Source organism: Hyperolius riggenbachi, chromosome 1 (assembly GCF_040937935.1).
Source record: "Hyperolius riggenbachi isolate aHypRig1 chromosome 1, aHypRig1.pri, whole genome shotgun sequence".
NCBI classification, from domain to species: Eukaryota; Metazoa; Chordata; class Amphibia; order Anura; family Hyperoliidae; genus Hyperolius; species Hyperolius riggenbachi.
In genome coordinates, this window is record NC_090646.1 from 258,684,203 (window position 1) to 258,705,390 (window position 21,188).

Below are 21,188 nucleotides of genomic sequence, written 5' to 3' on the forward strand. Positions count from 1 at the left end.
AGGGGAATGAAAGCTGAGCGAGTTGTGCGCCCCCTCCTACACTGCGCCCTGAGGCTGGAGCCTCTCTCGCCTCTGCCTTGGCCCGGCCCTGATGTAGCACATGAAAACATGCCACCTGGTTTTAGAGAGGATATTCCTAATGGATATCATTTTAGAAGATTTGTTGATCAGGTCTGTTATTGGGGCTCTATTCTAATAAAATGTGATGCGATTGCGTTTCTTCCTAATCTCCACCGCTGCCATTCCTCTGCAGTTGGGTTGTGATGTGTGTGTCTGGCACGATTGTAGCTCGTCTTGCATTTGTGATTTGTGCCGAGTAAAAGAAGGAGCTGAACCACAGAAAAACGCATAGCTATGCACTTTTCCTGGGCTTTTAAACAAAATATAGGAGCTGAATCGCAAAATGCAGCGGGACAACAATTATGCTGGAAAGAAAATCACAACACAAACTGATCTAGCGATGCTAGCGATCAGGATTGGAACACAAAACGCTTGTTGTGGAAAAGGACCCTTCATCTGACTCTGGTATCCGTTCAGCATTGTTCAATAAGGCTACAGTAACCTACACCTACAGTAAACCTGAAGAATTTTCATATAGATTGAAGGCAGTGCCTTTCGGTGTCTTGCCAGTTTGCTTGTAGTCTTCAGCTATTTTTACCGGGAAAAAAATGTCTTCTTTGAACACCAGCACAAATTCATGTAATTCCAGTAACCTATATTTATTTCAAGTATGGAAGATGAGGCATGGTTGATGACAATTTAGTTAAAGCGGAATATAACCCTGCATTTCAACTTTGCTCTAAAACATTATTTACAGCATATTATATGCAACTAGCATTTTTTTTTACTAGACCAGCATTGGAAGGGTTAAACACAGAGGTTTAAAGTCATGGAGAGATATGCAGAAGTTCAGATAGATACATTCTATTTAGTCAAATGTATCTATTGAGAAATGTTACACACTCTTTGGCTGTCCTCCAACTCCTTCTCAGTGAGAGAGATGAGTCACATTCAACACTTATTCAACATATATATATGTTACCTGGCATTCTTCTGAATATCTTCCACCAGCCAAGTTTTCAAAACTCAATATGCAACTTTCACAGTTTATTTGGTCTAACCGCAGGCATAGATTATCTCTTTCTATATTACAATGCCCAAAGGATATGGGAGGGATTGCGTTACCTGATTGTCACTCGTACTATCTGGCTGCTCAGCTATCATTACTATATGATGGGTTCGGAGAAGGCAATACCACTCTACAAGCTTTCCTTTTTGATGATCTGGATGTACAATACACTAACCCACTGTACAATCTATTAAAGGGCAAAGGAGGTTATCTTCACTTCACTCCCTCCAACGCTAAAACAAATGTTTATTGTTTGGGACAAAGCACATCAAAAATCACTTCATACTTGCACAATCAAGCATCTCCCACTTTGGGAAAATCAGTGCTTAAAGAGAACCCGAGGCGGGGTTCTTCCATTGCAATCCATATACAGAGGCTGGGTCTGTCTATAGAGCCTAGCCTCTGTTGCTAGTTAGTTCCCTCCAAAGCCCCCCCCTGCGCGCTGTCAGACCCCATGAAACACAGCTGCGCTACGTGGCTGTGTTTACCTCACTACTGTCAGTCTCGGCTGCTCCCCCGCCTGCTGAATCGCTCCGGTCCCCGCCCGCGTCCCTTCCCTCCAATCAGGGGCGAGGCAAGGGACGTGGGCGGGGACCGGAGAGATTCAGGAGGCGGGGGAGCGGCGAAACTGACAGTAGTGAGCTAAACACAGCCGCGCTGGCGACACACTGTGTGTCGCCAGCGCGGCTGTGTTTTATGGGGTCTGACAGCGCGCAGGGGGGCTTTGAAAGAAACTAACTAGCAACAGAGGCTGGGCTCTATAGACAGACCCAGCCTCTGTATATGGATTGCGATGGAAGAACTCCACCTCGGGTTCTCTTTAACCTCCTGAGCGGTCTGGACGAGCTCAGCTTGTCCATCACCGCCGGAGGCTGCCGCTCAGGCCCTGCTGGGCCGATTTTTATCAAATAAAGTGCAGCACACGCAGCCGGCACTTTGCCAGCCGCGTGTGCTGCCTGATCGCCGCCGCTCTGCGGCGATTCGCCGCGAGCAGCGGCGAAAGAGGGCCCCCCTAGCCGCCTGAGCCCTGCGCAGCCGGAACAAAAAGTTCCGGCCAGCGCTAAGGGCTGGATCGGAGGCGGCTGACGTCAGGACGTCGGCTGACGTCGATGACGTCACTCCGCTCGTCGCTATGGCGACGATATAAGCAAAACAAGGAAGGCCGCTCATTGCGGCCTTCCTTGTTTATTCTGGGCGCCGGAAGCGATCGGAAGATCGCCTCCGGAGCGCCCTCTAGTGGGCTTTCATGCAGCCAACTTTCAGTTGGCTGCATGAAATAGTTTTTTTTTTATTTAAAAAAAACCCTCCCGCAGCCACCCTGGCGATTTAATCAGAACGCCAGGGTGGTTAAAGGAATTCTGTAAGCTCACTGAAGTCAAACTTGACTTGCTTTCAAAAAAACTGCACTGCAGCCTCAGTGCACTCCCAGCTGGTTGACTGACCTCTGCTGTATAAGGAACCTGTAGCATTAAGGCAGGATGCCAACTGGGTTTTCTGTTTATAGGCCCCAGTGCGATAAAGGCTATTTTGATCTGATTTCTCCCGATGCGGAAGTCAATTGAGGAGATGGGGCGTGGCTGCGGGCGGATGCGGCCGTACGAGAATCTGCAACACGCTGCAGATTCTCGGATCGCTCTGCACCGCTCCACACAACATGCACGCAGTGGAAACTCTTCCATTGCCGTGCATGTGTTTCAGATGCTCCTAGTGGAAACGGGGAGCATCTGAAACACATGCACGGCAGGGCCCGGTTCCACTAGAGCGAATCTGCATGCGTTTCCTGCATGCAGATTCGCATAGACAACACAAGTGGATGGGACTGTTTCCACTTGTGCGGGATTATGTGCGGTTTGTCGTGCAGAAATAATCTGCACAGCAGACACATCAGAATTCGCACGCCGCACATCAGCATGCGATTCGTCGGTAATGTAACTAAATAGGAAAACCGCAAGCATTTTAGTCTTGCGGTTTTCCCAGCGTTTCCATGTGCGTTTCTGCTTAAAAACCCATGTCAATGCTTGCCACAATTGACATGGTTAAAATCGCGTTGCACAAACCGCGAGCGATTCCACGTGAAAATCCGCAACAAAACCGCAACCGCATGCAGATTCTTTGCCGCGATTTTCCCGTCGACACCGCACAAGTGGAAATGGGCCCTTACTGTTCAGTAATCCCTTGAGAATAGCATTATTCAAGAAAGACTTCTATTTAACACATTGCCTGAATGGTGCATGTTTATTATTTTCTCCATTCTATTACACTCAGCAAAGCTGTGTAAAAGCAAACAACCTTGATGGAACACTGTTTAATTAGGTTCAATGATTTTTAAGGACATCATGTGGGTGGTGTATTTGCAGAAGTAAGCAGGGTTCAGGCACTCATGATGCACCATCTATATGGTCATATCTTGAAGTAGGCCTGATGTCACACTTACACATAAACAGGCACAACTCTACCTATGATTCCTGAGAGCTTTTTTCCACTACACAGCTGAATCGCAAAATCGCAAATCGCTAGTGATTTTTAAATCGCTCGGGTTGTTACTTTATCATAGAAATCATGAGAAGTATTTTCCACTATAGTGATTCAATTTGAAAATCGCAAATTACAATCGCTTTCGGTAGCGATTTTTAGAGTGATAATGCAATGCAAATGAAAAATCGCAATCGCATAACAGAATTAATGAAAAATCGCAATCCGTGGCGTTTGTGATTTGCAATTGCTAGTGGAAAAGGGCCCTTAAAAATATTTCTTCTCCTGCCCTTTGGCTAATCCAGCCCTAGCCAATTAAAGTGTCATAGCCCTGTGATATTCCACCCTCCTATCATTGAAGTTTGCCCTCTAAATCCATTGTTTTTACACATTACCATTCTCCTGAAGCCAAAATATGATACTTTCATTGGTCAGTGCAAAGAAGTAGGAGATAGAGCCCCACCTACTGGGAATTAAAATAACCTCTTCACTTAATATCAAAATCTCGCAGAAGCCAAGAATGAACTACTGAGGCACTTTTTTCAAGGCGGGGGTTACCTAAGTGACAAAAAGAGCTCTTCATTTATAAAAGAGCAGTTGTCAGGATTCTTATATGCAGTAGTATTACACTTTCTTGTGGTATGGCAGATGAAGCAAACTTCAATTTTCAATTCGGCTCTGCTTAATCCAGAAATGTCCAACTCCCATCCTTGTTGGCCAAGGTCCATATTTTATCAAGTAGAACACATTTCTCCAGTTCTCTGTCCATCCTAAACACTGGCATGGATATTACCCTCAAGAAATGGAGTTGACAATCCCTGTCTTGAACCAATATTTTTTTTTAACACCAAGAATTGCTGAGAATTTATGCCACTATAAATACGTCAATCGATTATTTTCAGTACTGGAGCTTCTCAAACTGTCCTCAAGGGGGCATGTTATGTTTCTTTCTTTCCTTTACATTATCTTTGAACTTTTCTCCTAATTTTCAGTCCAACATAAATAACAACTTTTCAGTTCAAAATGTGGTAAACTCAAGAAAATATTACCCGCAGAAAAGGACAAGTGCAAATATAAAAATGAAAAATGAAGCATTATAATTTTACAGAACTTAAAATGTCACCCTACTTTACAATAGAGTCTATGGCTCCCATATCTACTACTTGCACCATACTCACTGGTCCCTTCTTCAGTGTACGCACCTCTGAGTTTTAGATCGGCACTTCAACTCAACTGTAGCTCTTAGTTATGATTTACCACTTTTACCTTTGAGGACTCATGTTCTTAGGTGCGCACATGGCATCTTTTCTCTAAATACAGGAACTGCTTCCTTTGCACTGCAACGTGGAACATGCCAGGGGTGTCCCTTATCCCCTTTACTCTTTGACCTTGCCATAGAGCCACTGACTGCAATTATCAGAAATTAGTGCCAAATCAGGGGGTGGGAGAAGGGAAATATTACTGAAAAAAATCAGTTTATATGCAGATGATATGCTTCTATATTTAGCTGATCCGGGTGAGTCGCTGGGGTGTCTCTGTCTGTCATTTCTGCATTTGGTCTTTACTCAGGTTTGCATATAAATTGGACTAAATCCTCTATATTACCAGTCGATGTGTCTGCTCCTACAATGGACCAATTAGAATCTCCTCTACAGTGGGTCAGTGTATTCCGGTATCTCGGTATCAACATCTGACGTTCAATAGCGGAATATGATGCCCTTAATCTTCCCGTTTATTACAATTTGTGATTACTAAACTTTGTGCTTAGGAAAAATTACCACTAGCAGCCCAAGGTCGGGCTAATTTATTTAAAAAGATACTCCTCCCTAAAGTATTATATGTTACCTGGCATTCTTCTGAATATCTTCCACCAGCCAAGTTTTCAAAACTCAATATGCAACTTACACAGTTTATTTGGTCTAACCGCAGGCATAGATTATCTCTTTCTATATTACAATGCCCAAAGGATATGGGAGGGATTGCGTTGCCTGATTGTCACTCATACTATCTGGCTGCTCAGCTATCATTACTATATGATGGGTTCAGAGAAGGCACTACCACTCTACAAGCTTTCCTTTTTGATGATCTGGATGTACAATACACTAACCCACTGTACAATCTATTAAAGGGCAAAGGAGGTTATCTTCACTTCACTCCCTTCAACGCTAAAACAAATGTTTATTGTTTGGGATAAAGCACATCAAAAATCACTTCATACTTGCACAATCAAGCATCTCCCACTTTGGGAAAATCAGTGCTTAAAGAGAACCCGAGGCGGGGTTCTTCCATCGCAATCCATATACAGAGGCTGGGTCTGTCTATAGAGCCCAGCCTCTGTTGCTAGTTAGTTCCCTCCAAAGCCCCCCCTGCGCGCTGTCAGACCCCATAAAACACAGCCGCGCTACGTAGCTGTGTTTACCTCACTACTGTCAGTCTCGGCTGCTCCCCCGCCTGCTGAATCGCTCCGGTCCCCGCCCGCGTCCCTTCCCTCCAATCAGTGGCGAGGCAAGGGATGTGGGCGGGGACTGGAGCGATTCAGGAGGCGGGGGAGCAGCGAGACTGACAGTAGTGAGCTAAACACAGCCGGCTGCGACACACTGCGTGTCGCCAGCGCGGCTGTGTTTTATGGGGTCTGACAGCGCGCAGGGGGGCTTTGAAAGAAACTAACTAGCAACAGAGGCTGGTCTCTATAGACAGACCCAGCCTCTGTATATGGATTGCGATGGAAAAACCCCACCTCGGGTTCTCTTTAAAGGAATTCTGTAAGCTCACTGAAGTCAAACTTGACTTGCTTTCAAAAAAACTGCACTGCAGCCTCAGTGCACTCCCAGCTGGTTGACTGACCTCTGCTGTATAAGGAACCTGTAGCATTAAGGCAGGATGTCAACTGGGTTTTCTGTTTATAGGCCCCAGTGCGATAAAGGCTATTTTGATCTGATTTCTCATTACCAGCTTGGCCTGTTATTTGGCCATGTTCAGTGTGCTGCCTTTCCTGATCTTAGTGTGTTACCTGATCTCAGCTGATGATCTGATCTCCTCCAGCATGCCACCTGCCATGACCTTGGCCTGTCCTTGACTACTTGCCTCACCTATTATTCCTCTATGGGAGCTCATGACACCTGTAAATAGACGCTGTGCCATATTCCTGAGCTCCATCAGTAACAGGCTAGACAGCTTTTGCCATTTTTTTTGAATTTCATTTTCGGAAAACTCTTAATTAAGTTCTCTAATAAATTATCCTAAATAACAGCGGTGTAGTGGATAGCACTCTCACCTTGCAAAGCAAGGGTCCCTGGTTAAAATCTGGACCAGGGCAATATCTGCAAGGCATTTGTATGTTCTTTCTGTGTTTTTCTGTGTTTTCTCCAGGCACTCTGGTTTCCTTTCACGTCCCCAAAAACCTACAGATGGGTTAATTTGCTCCTCCCCACTCCCCAAAAATGGACAAGTAGTGAAAAAATGACTATGCACACTGTGTAAAAGTTCCATACAGGGTGTCAGCACTATATAAATGCACAATAATGACAGTAATAAATTGATTGCCCTTCCCTGCACTGCCAGACTAATTGAATTATGGTTTTGCAATAGTACAGCTTGCACAATTTGGAGGGGAATGGGGTTATTCAGAGGAGTGCTGGTGGAGTTGGGGAGTGGAGGAGGAATGGGGTTATTGAGAGGAGTGCTGGTGGAGTTGGGGAGTGGAGGAGGAATGGGGTTATTGAGAGGAGTGCTGGTGGAGTTGGGGAGTGGAGGAGGAATGGCGAGAAAGGAAAAAACACATGGATGGAAGGGAGAGGGGGTAGTGCAACTGAGGGTGTGATGGGAAGGGATATTGAGGGGAGATATGCAGAGAAGGAGGGGTTCTAGAAGAATATAGTGGTGGGAATAAATGAAGTTACGAGAGTTTTGAGGGGCAGGAAAGGGGTAGACCGGAGAGTAGGAGAAACATAAAACCTTAAGTTCCACTTTAAATGTATTTTTGCTAGTTATAATTTATGGTACCCTTTTTCAGAAAACATGGAATTGCTAAAAGGTCCAAAGAGGTTGCCGTCTAGGGCAGCTTGGACACAGAGAAGATGGAATGTCTGTTTCGCACATTTTTTTCTTGATTTGGCCCCATATCTGTTATCTTGATATAATATTTTGCCTATACCTGGCTTCTGAGCACAGCCGAGATTTTCGTATTTTGTTGAGAATGCAAGTTTTATTACTTGTTAGTTGTAGCATTTTAGCTTATATGTGACACGGTAAAATAGCCAAATAGCTGCTTCAAAAATAAAAAGGGAACCTTTGAAACGTTTTATTTTTATTCGTTATTTTGTTTATAAAGTGCCAGCATATTACGCAGCGCTGCACAATAGATGCATGGGTTAACGTACAAGGTAGGACATACAAGGAGCTCACAACAAAACAAGATCATGCAAATGTCTTTGATAACAGTAGTTGCTCAAATGAAGTCTAGATTTTCATACAATAAGTGAAACCACATTGATCATAGCAATGCTATCTGCTCGTCTATTCATCAGCCTCTGCATTAGATCACCGCCTTGTTTATAGTAAGGTGGGTAGACAAGGGGCGTGGACACATCACAAAGCTCTGCTTGCCATTTTGAATTAAAGTTTATGGCCAGGTTGCTGGTACAGGCAGGATTTCATAAGACATAGCTATGCCCACTACTTGCGCACCTGACTAAAAGCTACTCTTTCTTTCAGTGCAGTTGCTAATGGATGCTTAGGCAGAGAGGGTGGTTATAATCTCTGCCTGTACTTCTGTGCTAGGAAGTACAGGCAGATTTAGATTGTAAGCCTTTCGGCACGGTCCTCCTCCTTTTGTGTCCAACCTGATCATGCACCTCCATTACTGTACACCCATGCTATGCATCTGAGTGAACCTAACTTGCCTAATCTCCATGCTCCCCTCCAGTGACTAAGCATTACCTTGTACTCATACTGTGTTGTGTGATCTGGTTTTCTTGTATTCCTGTATTGTCATTTTGCTGTATGTCACCCCTAAATATTGTCTGTAACCTAAATTAATGTACAGCGCTGCGTAATATGTTGGCGCTTTATAAATACAATAAATAAATAAATAAATAAGTACAGGCAACAAAAAGAAACCTAGAGCTTTCTACAGACTTGTGTGTAATGACCACTGTAGAAAAGATAGTAAAACAACAATGAGCGCTGGGCACTGTGTCAAGTTTGACATGGGTGTGCTTTTAAAAGGAATCCTAGCCAAATGTTTTGTTCTCGTTTTGCATAGAGAGGTTCGAATATTTGAGCTTTTTTGTGTTTGGAACCCTCCACCGAATATTTCCAATTACTTTCTGTTTCAGTGTGGTCACTAAAAAGGGAAAGTACTAGAAATGTCTTCAACGGCTGTAAAGAAAGGAATAGGCATGGTCAATGAGATGCAAATTATTTCGAGTTGATGTAGTATTAGGCACATTTTGCATGCAAATGTATGCATCTTGAACAAGAACCAATCTAATCCTGCTGAGGTAAAATGTGTTTGGTCTATTTTCAAGCTGCATACATTTGCATACAAATTTTGCATAATCTTGCATCAACTCAAAATTATTTGCATCTCTTTGACAATCCCTAAACGGGTATAAATCCTTTGAGGATAGTTTAAAGATGACTAACAAGAGGTTTTACTTCCTGTCTTCATCTCCATTAAGGAGCATCTACCATTCTTTGTTCCAGTGACCATGGTCACCAAGTGTAGGAAGTACAGACAACATTAACATTCCCTTTCTGCAGTATCCAAAACAACAAATGCAAGTTTTGACTGGTGTACTTTTAGAATGTCAAACTTAGGTTTAGGCCGGTTTTATACCTGGCCAGTGCGTTTTTGATTCTCCGCCTCCATCGCATTGCATCAAACAAATAGTCATTGATATGACCCTGCGGCAGTGTGCACCTATGGGGTCATATGCATAGCAATGCCCCCTCACACGCCCTTTGCTACCGGTCACTGCCCCTCGCCCAGTGACGTACTCCCTGCTGGACAAAAAATACGTCACTGGGATTACAGAGTGCCCTTTTGTATCATGCGTTGTTCTGCGCATGCACGCTGCACTGCCGTCGCCAGCGTATTTAAAATGTATGTGTTGCCCATTGACTTTCATTCTTTCCGCCCACAGATGCGTTACTGTGGAAGTCCAGGGATAATGCCCTGTTGACTTTGCGACAGCACAGTGGTGAATCGAGCACTGCTGCAGCAACATGTCCCATAGACTTTTATTGCTGTTGTGTTACCCTACGTGCAGAAAGGGTAACACAGCGCAATGAAAACGGCCTAGTGTAAATTGGGTTTTAAAAGTATAACTTCTGAGAGAGATATTGAGGCTGGCTTAAATTTTCCTTTCAAACAGTACCAGTTGCCTGGCATCCTGCTGATCTTTTATGCATCAGTAGTGTCTGAATCACACACCTGAAACAAGTAAGTTAAACCTTTGATCTGCATGTTTCTTCAGGGTCTAGGACTAAAAGTATTAGAGGTAGAGGATCAGCAGGACATCTACGCAATGTGCTTTGTATAAAGGGAAAAAAATATGGCAGCCTCCATACAAAGATATGGAGAGAAAAAAACGAGAGCCCAAATAGTGTAGTATGTTATGGTCAAGGAGAGTAGAACAATAGTGTCTAGAATAATACTCACAAAAGTGGGTTACCACCAAGGCAACCTTTGTGTAGACAGGTGGGGATTATAAACCTGTCCCCTCTCAAGTTTAAATGCTGCTGTCTGTAGTAGAAGGTATAATGGGGATGCACCCCTCCATGAAGGGTGGACATCGGTAAAAATTGAGATTGAAGAATTAGAGGTGCCAAATTAGAGTAAAAGACTTTAAAAAATATTTAAAAGGGAAGTAGTGGTGGACTTCAGATAGTCAGACACAGGGGCATAACAATAGGGCATGCAGCCCTTACACCCGCTCAGGACCGTTTTGGAGGGGCAGGAGGAGTTGCAGCATGTGGGGAGAGCATTGCCCATCGGCAGGGAGGGGGGAACAGACACCTCCTCTCAGCGCTCCCCCTCCAGCATCTATCACTGGCATCAGCGGCGGCAGCAACACATACCTCCATCCACTGCGGAGGTCTCTCTAAGTGCTTCCCGCTACTTCCTTTTTAAACAGGAAGTAGCGTGAAGCACTTAGGGCTCGATTCACAAAAGGGTGCTAACTCAGTTAGCACGCCTAAAAGCTTTTAATGATCGCGCGCAAAGTTTAGCGGTGCACACGAAACGTCGAACTGGGTGCGACTATAATGCACCGGGTGCCCCTAAATTGTCGCACCGGGTGCACCCGAAACGTTTCTGGCGCACCCGGTGTGACGTTTTAGGGGCACCCGGTGCAAGCGTATTAGCACACGCAAAGTCTCTTTAGGCGTGCTAAGGGGCTTTTCACAGGTGTGCTAACACTTAGCACCCTTTTGTGAATCAAGCTCTTAGAGATCAGAACCTCCGGCGGTGGGTGGAGGTATGTGTCCTGCCTGCCGCTGCTGCTGCTAGTGATAGATGCTGGAGGGGGAGCGCTGAGAGGAGAGCCCGAGGTAAGAGGGGGGGAACTGTCCGATGTGCAACACTCTCCCCTCATGTTGCGACCCCTCCTGCCCCCCCCCCCCAAACGGCCCTGAGCAGGCACCCGGGGGTGGGGGGGAACAAATTCTTGCAGGGGGGCCCGGTGACTTCTGGTTACGGCCCTGGTCGGAAACACAGTTTCTACTTTCAAAAGTAGTTCTTTATTTAAAAGATAAAACAGTAACACCAACTACTCCACTGCGATGCGTTCAACAGGTGTACCCACTTACTCAGGCCTCCAGAGGCGCCAGGCTTTTTTTCTTGGATCAACAGATGCTTCATGCAATTGCCTGAGGAAGCAGGAAATGTAAAATTAAATGTTTACATTTGTATAGCATGTTTCCCATGAGAGAACTCAAAGCATTGAGGGCGTGCTCAGAAGGCCAACCCTAGAGCACTTGGCAGTCTTGTCCTAGGACTCCTTACTGAATAGTTACTGGCTCCAGACAACGGTGGTGCTTCCAGTTACTCCTGATACTCATAAGCTTTTGTGAGTTCTTATGTCCAACAAAAGTATGTGTTCCTTATTTCTCATATCAGAAATTCTAGGAACACAATACAGTAGAATCCCTATACAAGTAAGCTTCAAAATAGTTTACTATAATCAGATTATCCCATATACATTTTTTTTAAACATTTTGATGCACCGCTTTAGTGGATTGAATATTTTGTGTGACTTGCTGTCATCTGTTTGATTTATCAATGGCTTTCTTCTTGGCTGTAATAAAATTAACCGCATCCTGTTAAGTGCAATTTGCCAGCCACTATTTGATTCCTGGACATGAACAAGGGCTTTAATACACATATCATAATGCTTCCTTCCTGTTCTATTAATAGAAATCTATCTAGTTCCTAAATTAAGCATGTAACTTCAGCATTCGTTTATGTTAAATCTCACAGTGATTCTTTCACTTTTACCACTGCTGTAAAGGTGAACAGGGAGCCTACAGTACATATAACAGAGCAAATGTAATTTTGCATTTTTAACATTACATTTTGGCACTTCCTGTTCATGCAGCCGCTTCAAAGGACCGGCACCACACAATGTATTATAGCTCTTTAGTATTAATTGCAGCATCACAGCAATCATAACCAACTATGGCCTCGAATCATAAAAGCAGTGCGATAAAAAAATTCTTGTCGGGAAAATACCGCACTCTGTATTCTCCCGGTCTGTGTGCTAATTCATAAAGATTTCCCTAGCTGCCTTTGAAGGTTGGTAAATTACCGCAGCCCATTGAGCGGTAGAGTAGAGCAGTGTGGCGATTCTCTCTTTTGCCCTGCACAAAAGACTCCACAAATGACTCAGACAGATGACTAGCACAGACTTTTCCTGCCTGCACAAATGACTCCACAAATGACTCAGACAGATGACTAGCACAGACTTTCCCTGCCTGCACAAATGACTCACTCAGATGACTCAGATAGATGACTCGCACAGACTTTCCCTGCCTGCTCAAATGACTCACACAGATGGCTCTCTGGCTCTCTCCACAGATGACCCAAACAGTCTCTCTGCACTTTGCATTCACCAGAGGTGTCGGTAACTTGTTAACGCCTCACCAGAGATGTCGGTAACTATCGTCAGGCTTACCGCTTGTTGCAGGCTTTATGAATTGACATTTGCTGACAATTTACTGACATGTGTTGGAGGTAACTACAGCCAAGTCGGTAATTTATCTCCCTGGTCGGTAATGTCAGCTTTTCATGCGGTAACAGCCTTTATGAATTGACACATTTCTAAGTGGTCGGGAAAGTCTGCTGTTTTCAGCATTACCGCATGAGGTAATGCTTTATGAATCGAGGCCTATGTTGCTTATGATTGCTGTGATGCTGCAATAAATACTAAAGAGCTATAATACATTGTGTGGTGCTGGTCCTCTGAAGCTGCTGCATTGTTGTGACCCCATGGTACAGGGGTGAGGACCAAGGCACACCAAATCTTTCCAACTTGGTGGGCGCTCCTGGACTCATGTTTCTGCTTCTGGTTTATGAAAATGCATTTGCACTTGTGTCATATCTCATCCTTTTCACATAATAGCTCTGCTACCTGTTAGTTGTCAAAGTCTATTAACGTTTAAATGGGCTGCTCAGAAACTTGCACTTGGCAGCAACAGCAAGTACCATCCTTTTCCTCTAGGAGTTGGCCTTTCAGCAACCCCCATCTACCAAGTATACCCAATCTTTTCTAAGAGGGGGCAGATATCCCCCCTCTTACTTACTGGTCTGCCAGGTCACATGATATTTACCATATATAGAAACCCATTCAACAAGCTTTCAATGAATAGGTTTGCCTGGATGTCCTGCTGATCCTCTGCCTCCAATCCTTTTAGCCGTAGACCCTGAACAAACATGCAGCAGATCAGTTGTTTCTGACAATATTGTCAGAACTGACAAGATTAGCTGCATGCTTGTTTCTGGTGTGATTCCGACACTACTGCAGCCAAACAGATCCGCAAGACAGCCAGGAAACTGGTATTGTTTAAAAGGAAATACATATGGCAGCATTGATATCACTCTCACCTTGGGTTCACTTTAAATATGCTGCACATTGGTCAGGTGACAGTTCAGAAAGTCCCCAGAATTTCATCTGCAGTTGAACCCTGGAACTGCAAATTCCCAGTACAACAAGAGACACCTGAAAAGCATAAAGTGTAACAAAGGGTCTGAGAAACCTCTGGACCACCCAGAGGCTTCCAACTACTGAAATAAGTACTTACCCTATACCCTCCCAACCCACCACAGGTAATTACCAGTCTTATATTCATATCTTTGACATGACTTCAGCAGATACACAAATATTTGTTTACACTTGTACGTTGTCACTAATAGAAATGGTCAATGAAATGCAAATGAAGCCAAGGATTAGATGTCATACAAATTGTATATGTAAGTATCAGACAGTTAACAAAAAAGCTATATCGTGAATCCAAATATGAACATAAAATTCATGCACTGATATTTAATTTTTGACTGGAGATGGGTGTTAAAAAGGGACGTATACACGGGTGGTGTTGTTAAGTGCAGTTTATTAAAATTCTTGTTGCAGCTTCCAGGTTATGGCAACAAGCTGTGTATGTGTGGGTAGGATTTAGGGGTTATCCCACAATGAACTGAGGGTTGGTATAAAAGAGTGGCTAAACCTGGGTTAGCAGCCTTATAGCCACTGACAACTGACTTGCAAATGCTTGTAAAACTGCTATGTGTGGTACAGGCATTTTAAAAACAGTCTGTGTAAAATTATCCTTATATATTTACAAAGGAATCCTTGGTGAATCCTAATGACCTAATGCTTTATAGTAAGGGTAGTCCAGAATAAACTGAACTCTTATGTTGTTTTTTTCCCCCTATCTTTTCAGATTGTATCAAAGCAACACTTGTACTAATTTGATATGACAGTATGGCAGCATGTGCCAATGGGGGCAATATTTAAAGATTGAACAAAAAAAGTACAGTCTTTTTTAACATTTTTCTTTTATTATTTATTGCATTTTGGTCTAAAATAAAAAGTACTGTATTAAAAATTAATTTATTTATATATTTAGTAGGAACACATGATCTGGTGTTCTCTAGCAGCTGGCCATTCTGTAAACTATATAAAAACAAATCAGGAGTACGCAAACTGTGCAAACACTTTATTGTAACTGAAATGTGACAGAGCACTTACGTAGTGGAGAATAATGCCAGCCTGCTCTCCCCTGGCTTGCTAAGCAAGTACTGTATATCTGCTTGCTTATGGCCAGCCAGTGCATAGAGTACTGTATTACACAGGAGAGTCACATTGATACTGAAGCCATAGGTAGATAGCGGTTTTCTCATGGCGACTGGCAATCCTGATGAGGAGGGGCTGATTGATGCCAGTCGCTGTAGGAGAAGTGTTCACTTGCATGTTAGTTTGACTCCTTTGTACGCACTGGTAGCTCCTGCAGCTGGCTATGAGCAAGGTTATAAATGCTTGGGATGGGTGATCTCTGTTGCTCGTTGTCGTCCAAGAGAGACAATTGACAACATTTTCCACCAAATAAGTGCATTTTGTGTTTAGTGGCCGAATTATTGTAAAATGTTTGCACTATCACGCGCCTCTGTTTTATTTTATTATCATGTTTCTCTCTGACCCCCCGCCCCCCCTTACTTCTTTCTTATAGTTCCACCTGCTGGTGAAAACTGGTAATACTTTGTCAGCAGGAAAGGGCCTGGTTTCCCTGCTGCAGAATACAAGCCTCTAACACTGCATTAGCCAAGTCTGATTTTGTTAGTGAATGTTTTGCTCTGTTGTTTCTATAGAGCTATCTAATCTTTAACAAATAGTAGTAAAACAAAAGTCTCTGTAATCACAAAGCTTGCAAGTTAAAGCAGTAGGTGGAATTCTTTATTTGTAATATTTAATATTTCCCTGAGTAAAAAAAAAATTACATCACTGAATAAATAACATGGAAAAAAGCAGTACTGTAGATTAGTTAACCTTATGAGACATTCATGTTGCATGTTATGGGAGCATAACACCTTTACTTGAAATTACCAGATTATGCTGTAATTTTATCCTGTAAGGCCTCGTTCACACTAGGGACGTTGATGTACGCTTTTAAAAGCGCATTGTGCTGTGTGCTTTGCTAGGTACAGCTCTTTCCACTGATTTTAGTGTAACAAGTTCCCATCTATACGCTATGTTACTGTCCATTTGAGAAATGTAGCATTGCATGCATTTCTGTGTGTTGCACTGTGAAGCGCACAGCAATGCAAGTGAATGTGCGCGCGTAAATATTTCAGAGAAGGGCATTTCAAGCTAATGATATAGAGGCCTACTGTGTCCAGATAAACAGTACCAGAACACTGTTGATAATTATCATTAGCAAATACCAGTAGTTTTTGTGTAGAACAGGGGTGTCAAACTCAAATACATAGTGGGCCGAAATTGAGCTCTGAGAACAAGTCACGGGCCAACCTCAATGTCTAGTGGCCACCTCTCTCTCTTATAAAGTTCCCTGGTGTCTAATAGCCCCCTCCTTCCCCTATACGGTTCCCTGATATTTAGTGGCCCTCCTCCCTCTTCTGTACAGCGCCCTGGTGTTAAGTGGTTCTCCCTCCCTCTCCTATACAATGCCCTAATGTTTATTTGTCCTTTTTCCCTCCCCTATACAGTTTCCTAGTATAGTGTCTAGTGGCCCCCTCCTTTCCCTATACAGCGCCTTGGTGTCTAGTGGCCCCCTCCCTCTCCAATACAGTTCCCTGGTATCTAGTGCTGTCTCCCTCTCCATGTGGCTTACCTGATGATCTAGGGCTTACCCTCCATTATAGCTTCTCTGGTGGTCTACAGTGGGACAAACATAATGCAAAGTAGGGAAAGCACCCGAGAGCCATATCTGATGACTCCAAGGGCCAGATTTGGCCCGTGGCCCGGAGTTTGACACGTATGTTGTATAACAAAAGATTTGGATATGTCAGTGAGGGCTGGGACCCACTAGAGTGTTTTTGAGCATTTAGGGTGCGCTTTAAAACGCTAGCGATTTCCCTAAACGCTCTGGCAGTGTAAATAAATGTAACATATTCCACAATAGTGATTGCGATTAGCAAAATTGCAATCGCAGGACATGCAGCATTTTGCGAGTGTTTGTGCTTCAATGTAAAGTATATAAACGCTAGCTAATCGCTATGAAATCGTTACACATAGCAATCGGCAAAAAACATACACTTTTAAAAATCCCTACCAAAATTGATGGAAAACGCTCATGAAATCACTTACAAAACGCTCATTAAAAACACTAGCGATTGTGATAGCGCTTTGCAATTTGTAGTGGGTTCCAGGCATTACAGAGTTTTTGGAATATTGACATAGATTCAGCAATCTCACAACCACTAGTTCACAATCCTGTCAGCTCCCTGGAGTATGATTTAATATGTGTGGAGTGAGGAAGGCACATCCGAATCACTTTATAGCTGTATTAAACTAGCACAGAAGTTCTCAAACTGAATGCCATTTTCCCAGGGTGCTGCAGCTACTCATCAGTGTGGCCAGTCCTTCTGCAAGACTTAATAGCCCCACTCAGGATCTCTAAGATGCAGACCAGCAATACAGCAGTGTCCAGATGAATGCAGCATGCCAAGGCTGTCTATAAAGACAGTATCAGGTGATCCCTATGGACAGGGGTGAGCCTGGGGTGCCTGGCACCTGGGTGCAAGATTTTCTCTGGCGCCTATGGGAGTGGTTAAATTAACCGCGCTCAACCACATAACCACACTCATGTCCTGCCTAATCACACCCACACCTTCCACCTCTTTACGCATGCATGTGATACCCCATTCCTACCCCTCTTCCATGGGCTTGCTCCTGGCTGGCTTTGGCTGCCTGCAAGTCTGCTAGTCTCTGGACTGACTCAGGCTGAGAGGCTCTGCGAGTGCGATGCAGTCACACATGCGTATTTATGGCTGCCTGCAGCCACCCTACTCTCGCTCGCTGTCGTCGGCTCCTCCCCCCCGCCAAGCCCAAGCGTGAGGTGGGCTGCCTGTATCTTTCCCGTTGCGCTGCGCAGCCTGCCAGTGTTGCCAACCTTTCACGTTATTTTTTACTGACAAATACCTACAAATTTACTGACAAAAGATTATTTTTACTGACAAAATTTCCCCACTGAATGCACATCAGAGACTGCTTTTTACCAGCAAATGCACATAAAGAGACTGCTTTTCACCAGCAAATGCACATAATGAGACAGCGTTTCACCAGCAAATGCACATAATAAGACAGCTTTTCACCAGCAAATGCACATAATAAGACAGCTTTTCACCAGCAAATGCACATAATAAGACAGCTTTTCACCAGCAAATGCACATAATAAGACAGCTTTTCACCAGCAAATGCACATAATAAGACAGCTTTTCACCAGCAAATGCACATAATAAGACAGCTTTTCACCAGCAAATGCACATAATAAGACAACTTTTCACCAGCAAATGCACATAATAAGACAGCTTTTCACCAGCAAATGCACATAATGACAAACAGCCAGTGTCCCCAGGATATGTAGCCAGGGGGTCTATGTGCCCAGGATATGTAGCCAGGGCGTCTATGTGCCCAGGATATGTAGCCAGGGGGTCTATGTGCCCAGGATATGTAGCCAGGGGGTCTATGTGCCCAGGATATGTAGCCAGGGGGTCTATGTGCCCAGGATATGTAGCCAGGGGGTCTATGTGCCCAGGATATGTAGCCAGGGGGTCTATGTGCCCAGGATATGTAGCCAGGGGGTCTATGTGCCCAGGATATGTAGCCAGGGGGTCTATGTGCCCAGGATATGTAGCCAGGGGGTCTATGTGCCCAGGATATGTAGCCAGGGGGTATATGTGCCCAGGATATGTAGCCAGGGGGTATATGTGCCCAGGATATGTAGCCAGGGGGTATATGTGCCCAGGATATGTAGCCAGGGGGTATTTGTGCCCAGGATATGTAGCCAGGGGGTATATGTGCCCAGGATATGTAGCCAGGGGGAATATGTGCCCAGGATATGTAGCCAGGGGGTATATGTGCCCAGGATATGTAGCCAGGGGGTCTATGTGCCCAGGATATGTAGCCAGGGGGTCTATGTGCCCAGGATATGTAGCCAGGGGGTCTATGTGCCCAGGATATGTAGCCAGGGGGTCTATGTGCCCAGGATATGTAGCCAGGGGGTCTATGTGCCCAGGATATGTAGCCAGGGGGTCTATGTGCCCAGGATATGTAGCCAGGGGGTCTATGTGCCCAGGATATGTAGCCAGGGGGTCTATGTGCCCAGGATATGTAGCCAGGGGGTATATGTGCCCAGGATATGTAGCCAGGGGGTATATGTGCCCAGGATATGTAGCCAGGGGGTATATGTGCCCAGGATATGTAGCCAGGGGGTATTTGTGCCCAGGATATGTAGCCAGGGGGTATATGTGCCCAGGATATGTAGCCAGGGGGAATATGTGCCCAGGATATGTAGCCAGGGGGTGATATGTGCCCAGGATATGTAGCCAGGGGGTATATGTGCCCGGGATATGTAGCCAGGAGGTATATGTGCCCGGGATATGTAGCCAGGGGGTATATGTGCCCGGGATATGTAGCCAGGGTGTGATATGTGCCCGGGATATGTAGCCAGGGGGTGATATGTGCCCAGAATATGTAGCCAGGGGGTAATATGTGCCCAGGATATATATAGCCAGGGGGTATATGTGACCAGTATATGTAGCCAGGGTGTATAGGGTCCTCGTTTAGGTAGTGAGTGAGAGGAGCGCATCCAACCCTCCCCTCCCCTCCCGCCGCTCCCCCCTCACCTTGAAGTAGCTTCAGACCTCAATCAGCGGGCGACCCGACCAGTGAGAAGGCGCCGGAGTCCGGACGCACCCGCTCTATATGCGGAAGTGATGTCACTTCCGCATATCAGTGCGGCGTGATAGGTCCTAGCGCCGCCCGCCTGATCGAGGTCTGACGCGGCGGCGCCGGCGGCTAGAGAGACGGAGGGAGAGAGAGACGGAGGGAGAGAGAGACGGAGGGAGGGAGCAAGCGCCGGCGGCCACAGGGGGAGAGCAGCGGCCGGGCGGCGACTCTCAGAGGCAGGCGCCTGGGTGCCTTGCACCCGCAGCACCCGCCCAGGCTCGGCCCTGCCTATGGATATGTTCTGCAGCTGCTCACCCCGGACTTCATTTTTATTACGTGTGACCACTACTGACACCATGGCTTAATAATTTAAATGGAGGGCCCTCCACAGCTATGTTTGTTTATTTAGGGGACTTAGAGTGTGCAAGTTGCAGTGATTAGTCTTCAGTGCATGAACAGTGACACATTGCTGTGACACTGCCACCCATAAGGCTTGTGAGACTATGCCACTAAATTCGTAGATACTGTACAGTCTAACAAACGTTCTCATGTTTCCACAAAATTACTACTCAAAGCTGTCTTTATTGCTGTCAGTGTCCCTGTTAGAGAGGTGGGGATGATGCCTGACAGTTGTGGCATCAACAAACAAGACCAGCGTTTTAATACATACATTTTCTATTTTAAGTGGAGATCTACTTTATGTCACCAATATCAGCACAGTTTAAATAATGAATATTTAATGAATACTTTTAGGATATAAAATAAACTGAGTTATGCTTACAACAACAACAACATTCCTAAATCACAGCAGCATTTGAACTGGCATAGGGTTAACTATGTGTACAGTACAATCATCCATCTGTCTTGAGACTTTTGCTGCATATGAAAGCTGAAAGGTAAGTGACAAGGCATTGTCTGCAGGTTCTGCACTATTGAAACTGCTGCAGCTAGGAGAGCTCTGCATAATCCTCAGATGTCAGCTTTCTGTCATCCCAGCATGTGACACAAAGCTTGCTTCCCAACAGAGAAGTATTAAGGGACTTCAGTAAGCCAGGGCTTCTTATAGTATGTGTATCTCTGCCTGTGTGTATCGCTGTACCTGTCATGTCCCCAGTCTGGATGCATAGGCTTTGTACAGGGACCATGGACCCTTTCCAGATTAGGAAGCAAAATGGCATTTAGGTGCAATGTACAGACTTGGATGACACCTCTGCCACACCTGTCAGTACTAATGGTCTGGGAATCTGGGTACAGGGGCCGTATTAATCACAAGGCCATCGAGCTGGAGCTACCGGAACAGAGCAGCACACCTCAAATAATATGCGCAGCAGTGCGCAGAATTACCTGCCTATGAGTAGGGGCTTGTCAAGCAGCTCACTCCAGGAGAGGTCTGAGCACTCTTTCTTTCTCTTTTACTACTACAGGATGGAGGATGAGGCGGTTCTGGACAGAGGGGCGTCCTTCCTGAAGCATGTGTGTGATGAAGAAGAGGTGGAAGGTAAGGCACTGAATACAGGACATATGCATTCACTGTAACACATCATCACACGTTTGTGGCTATTATACAGTGTTAATGAAAGTCCATTTTGTGTAACATGCTGAATAATGCTTAATAAAATGTACACAGGCTGCAAACTGGGCAATGAATAGCACAATAATTCCAATATTGTCCTCTGCAAAAA

At 44.8% G+C, this 21,188-nt stretch overlaps 1 protein-coding gene across 9 annotated transcripts in view; it reads left to right on the forward strand.

The window, feature by feature from the left end:
• SLC4A4 (solute carrier family 4 member 4) overlaps window positions 1–21,188 on the forward strand; it is a 403,790-nt gene that overhangs the window by 61,655 nt on the left and 320,947 nt on the right. For 5 of the 9 annotated variants that reach the window (XM_068233356.1, XM_068233387.1, XM_068233358.1 and 2 more), the window contains exon 1: window positions 20,568–21,004. In XM_068233356.1, coding sequence (XP_068089457.1) covers window positions 20,827–21,004 — 178 coding nt within the window. In that variant the 5' untranslated portion in view covers window positions 20,568–20,826. Of the gene's footprint in view, window positions 1–20,567; window positions 21,005–21,188 lie in introns of those variants that run through there. The other 4 variants (XM_068233367.1, XM_068233376.1, XM_068233372.1 and 1 more) reach the window with 1 other exon arrangement.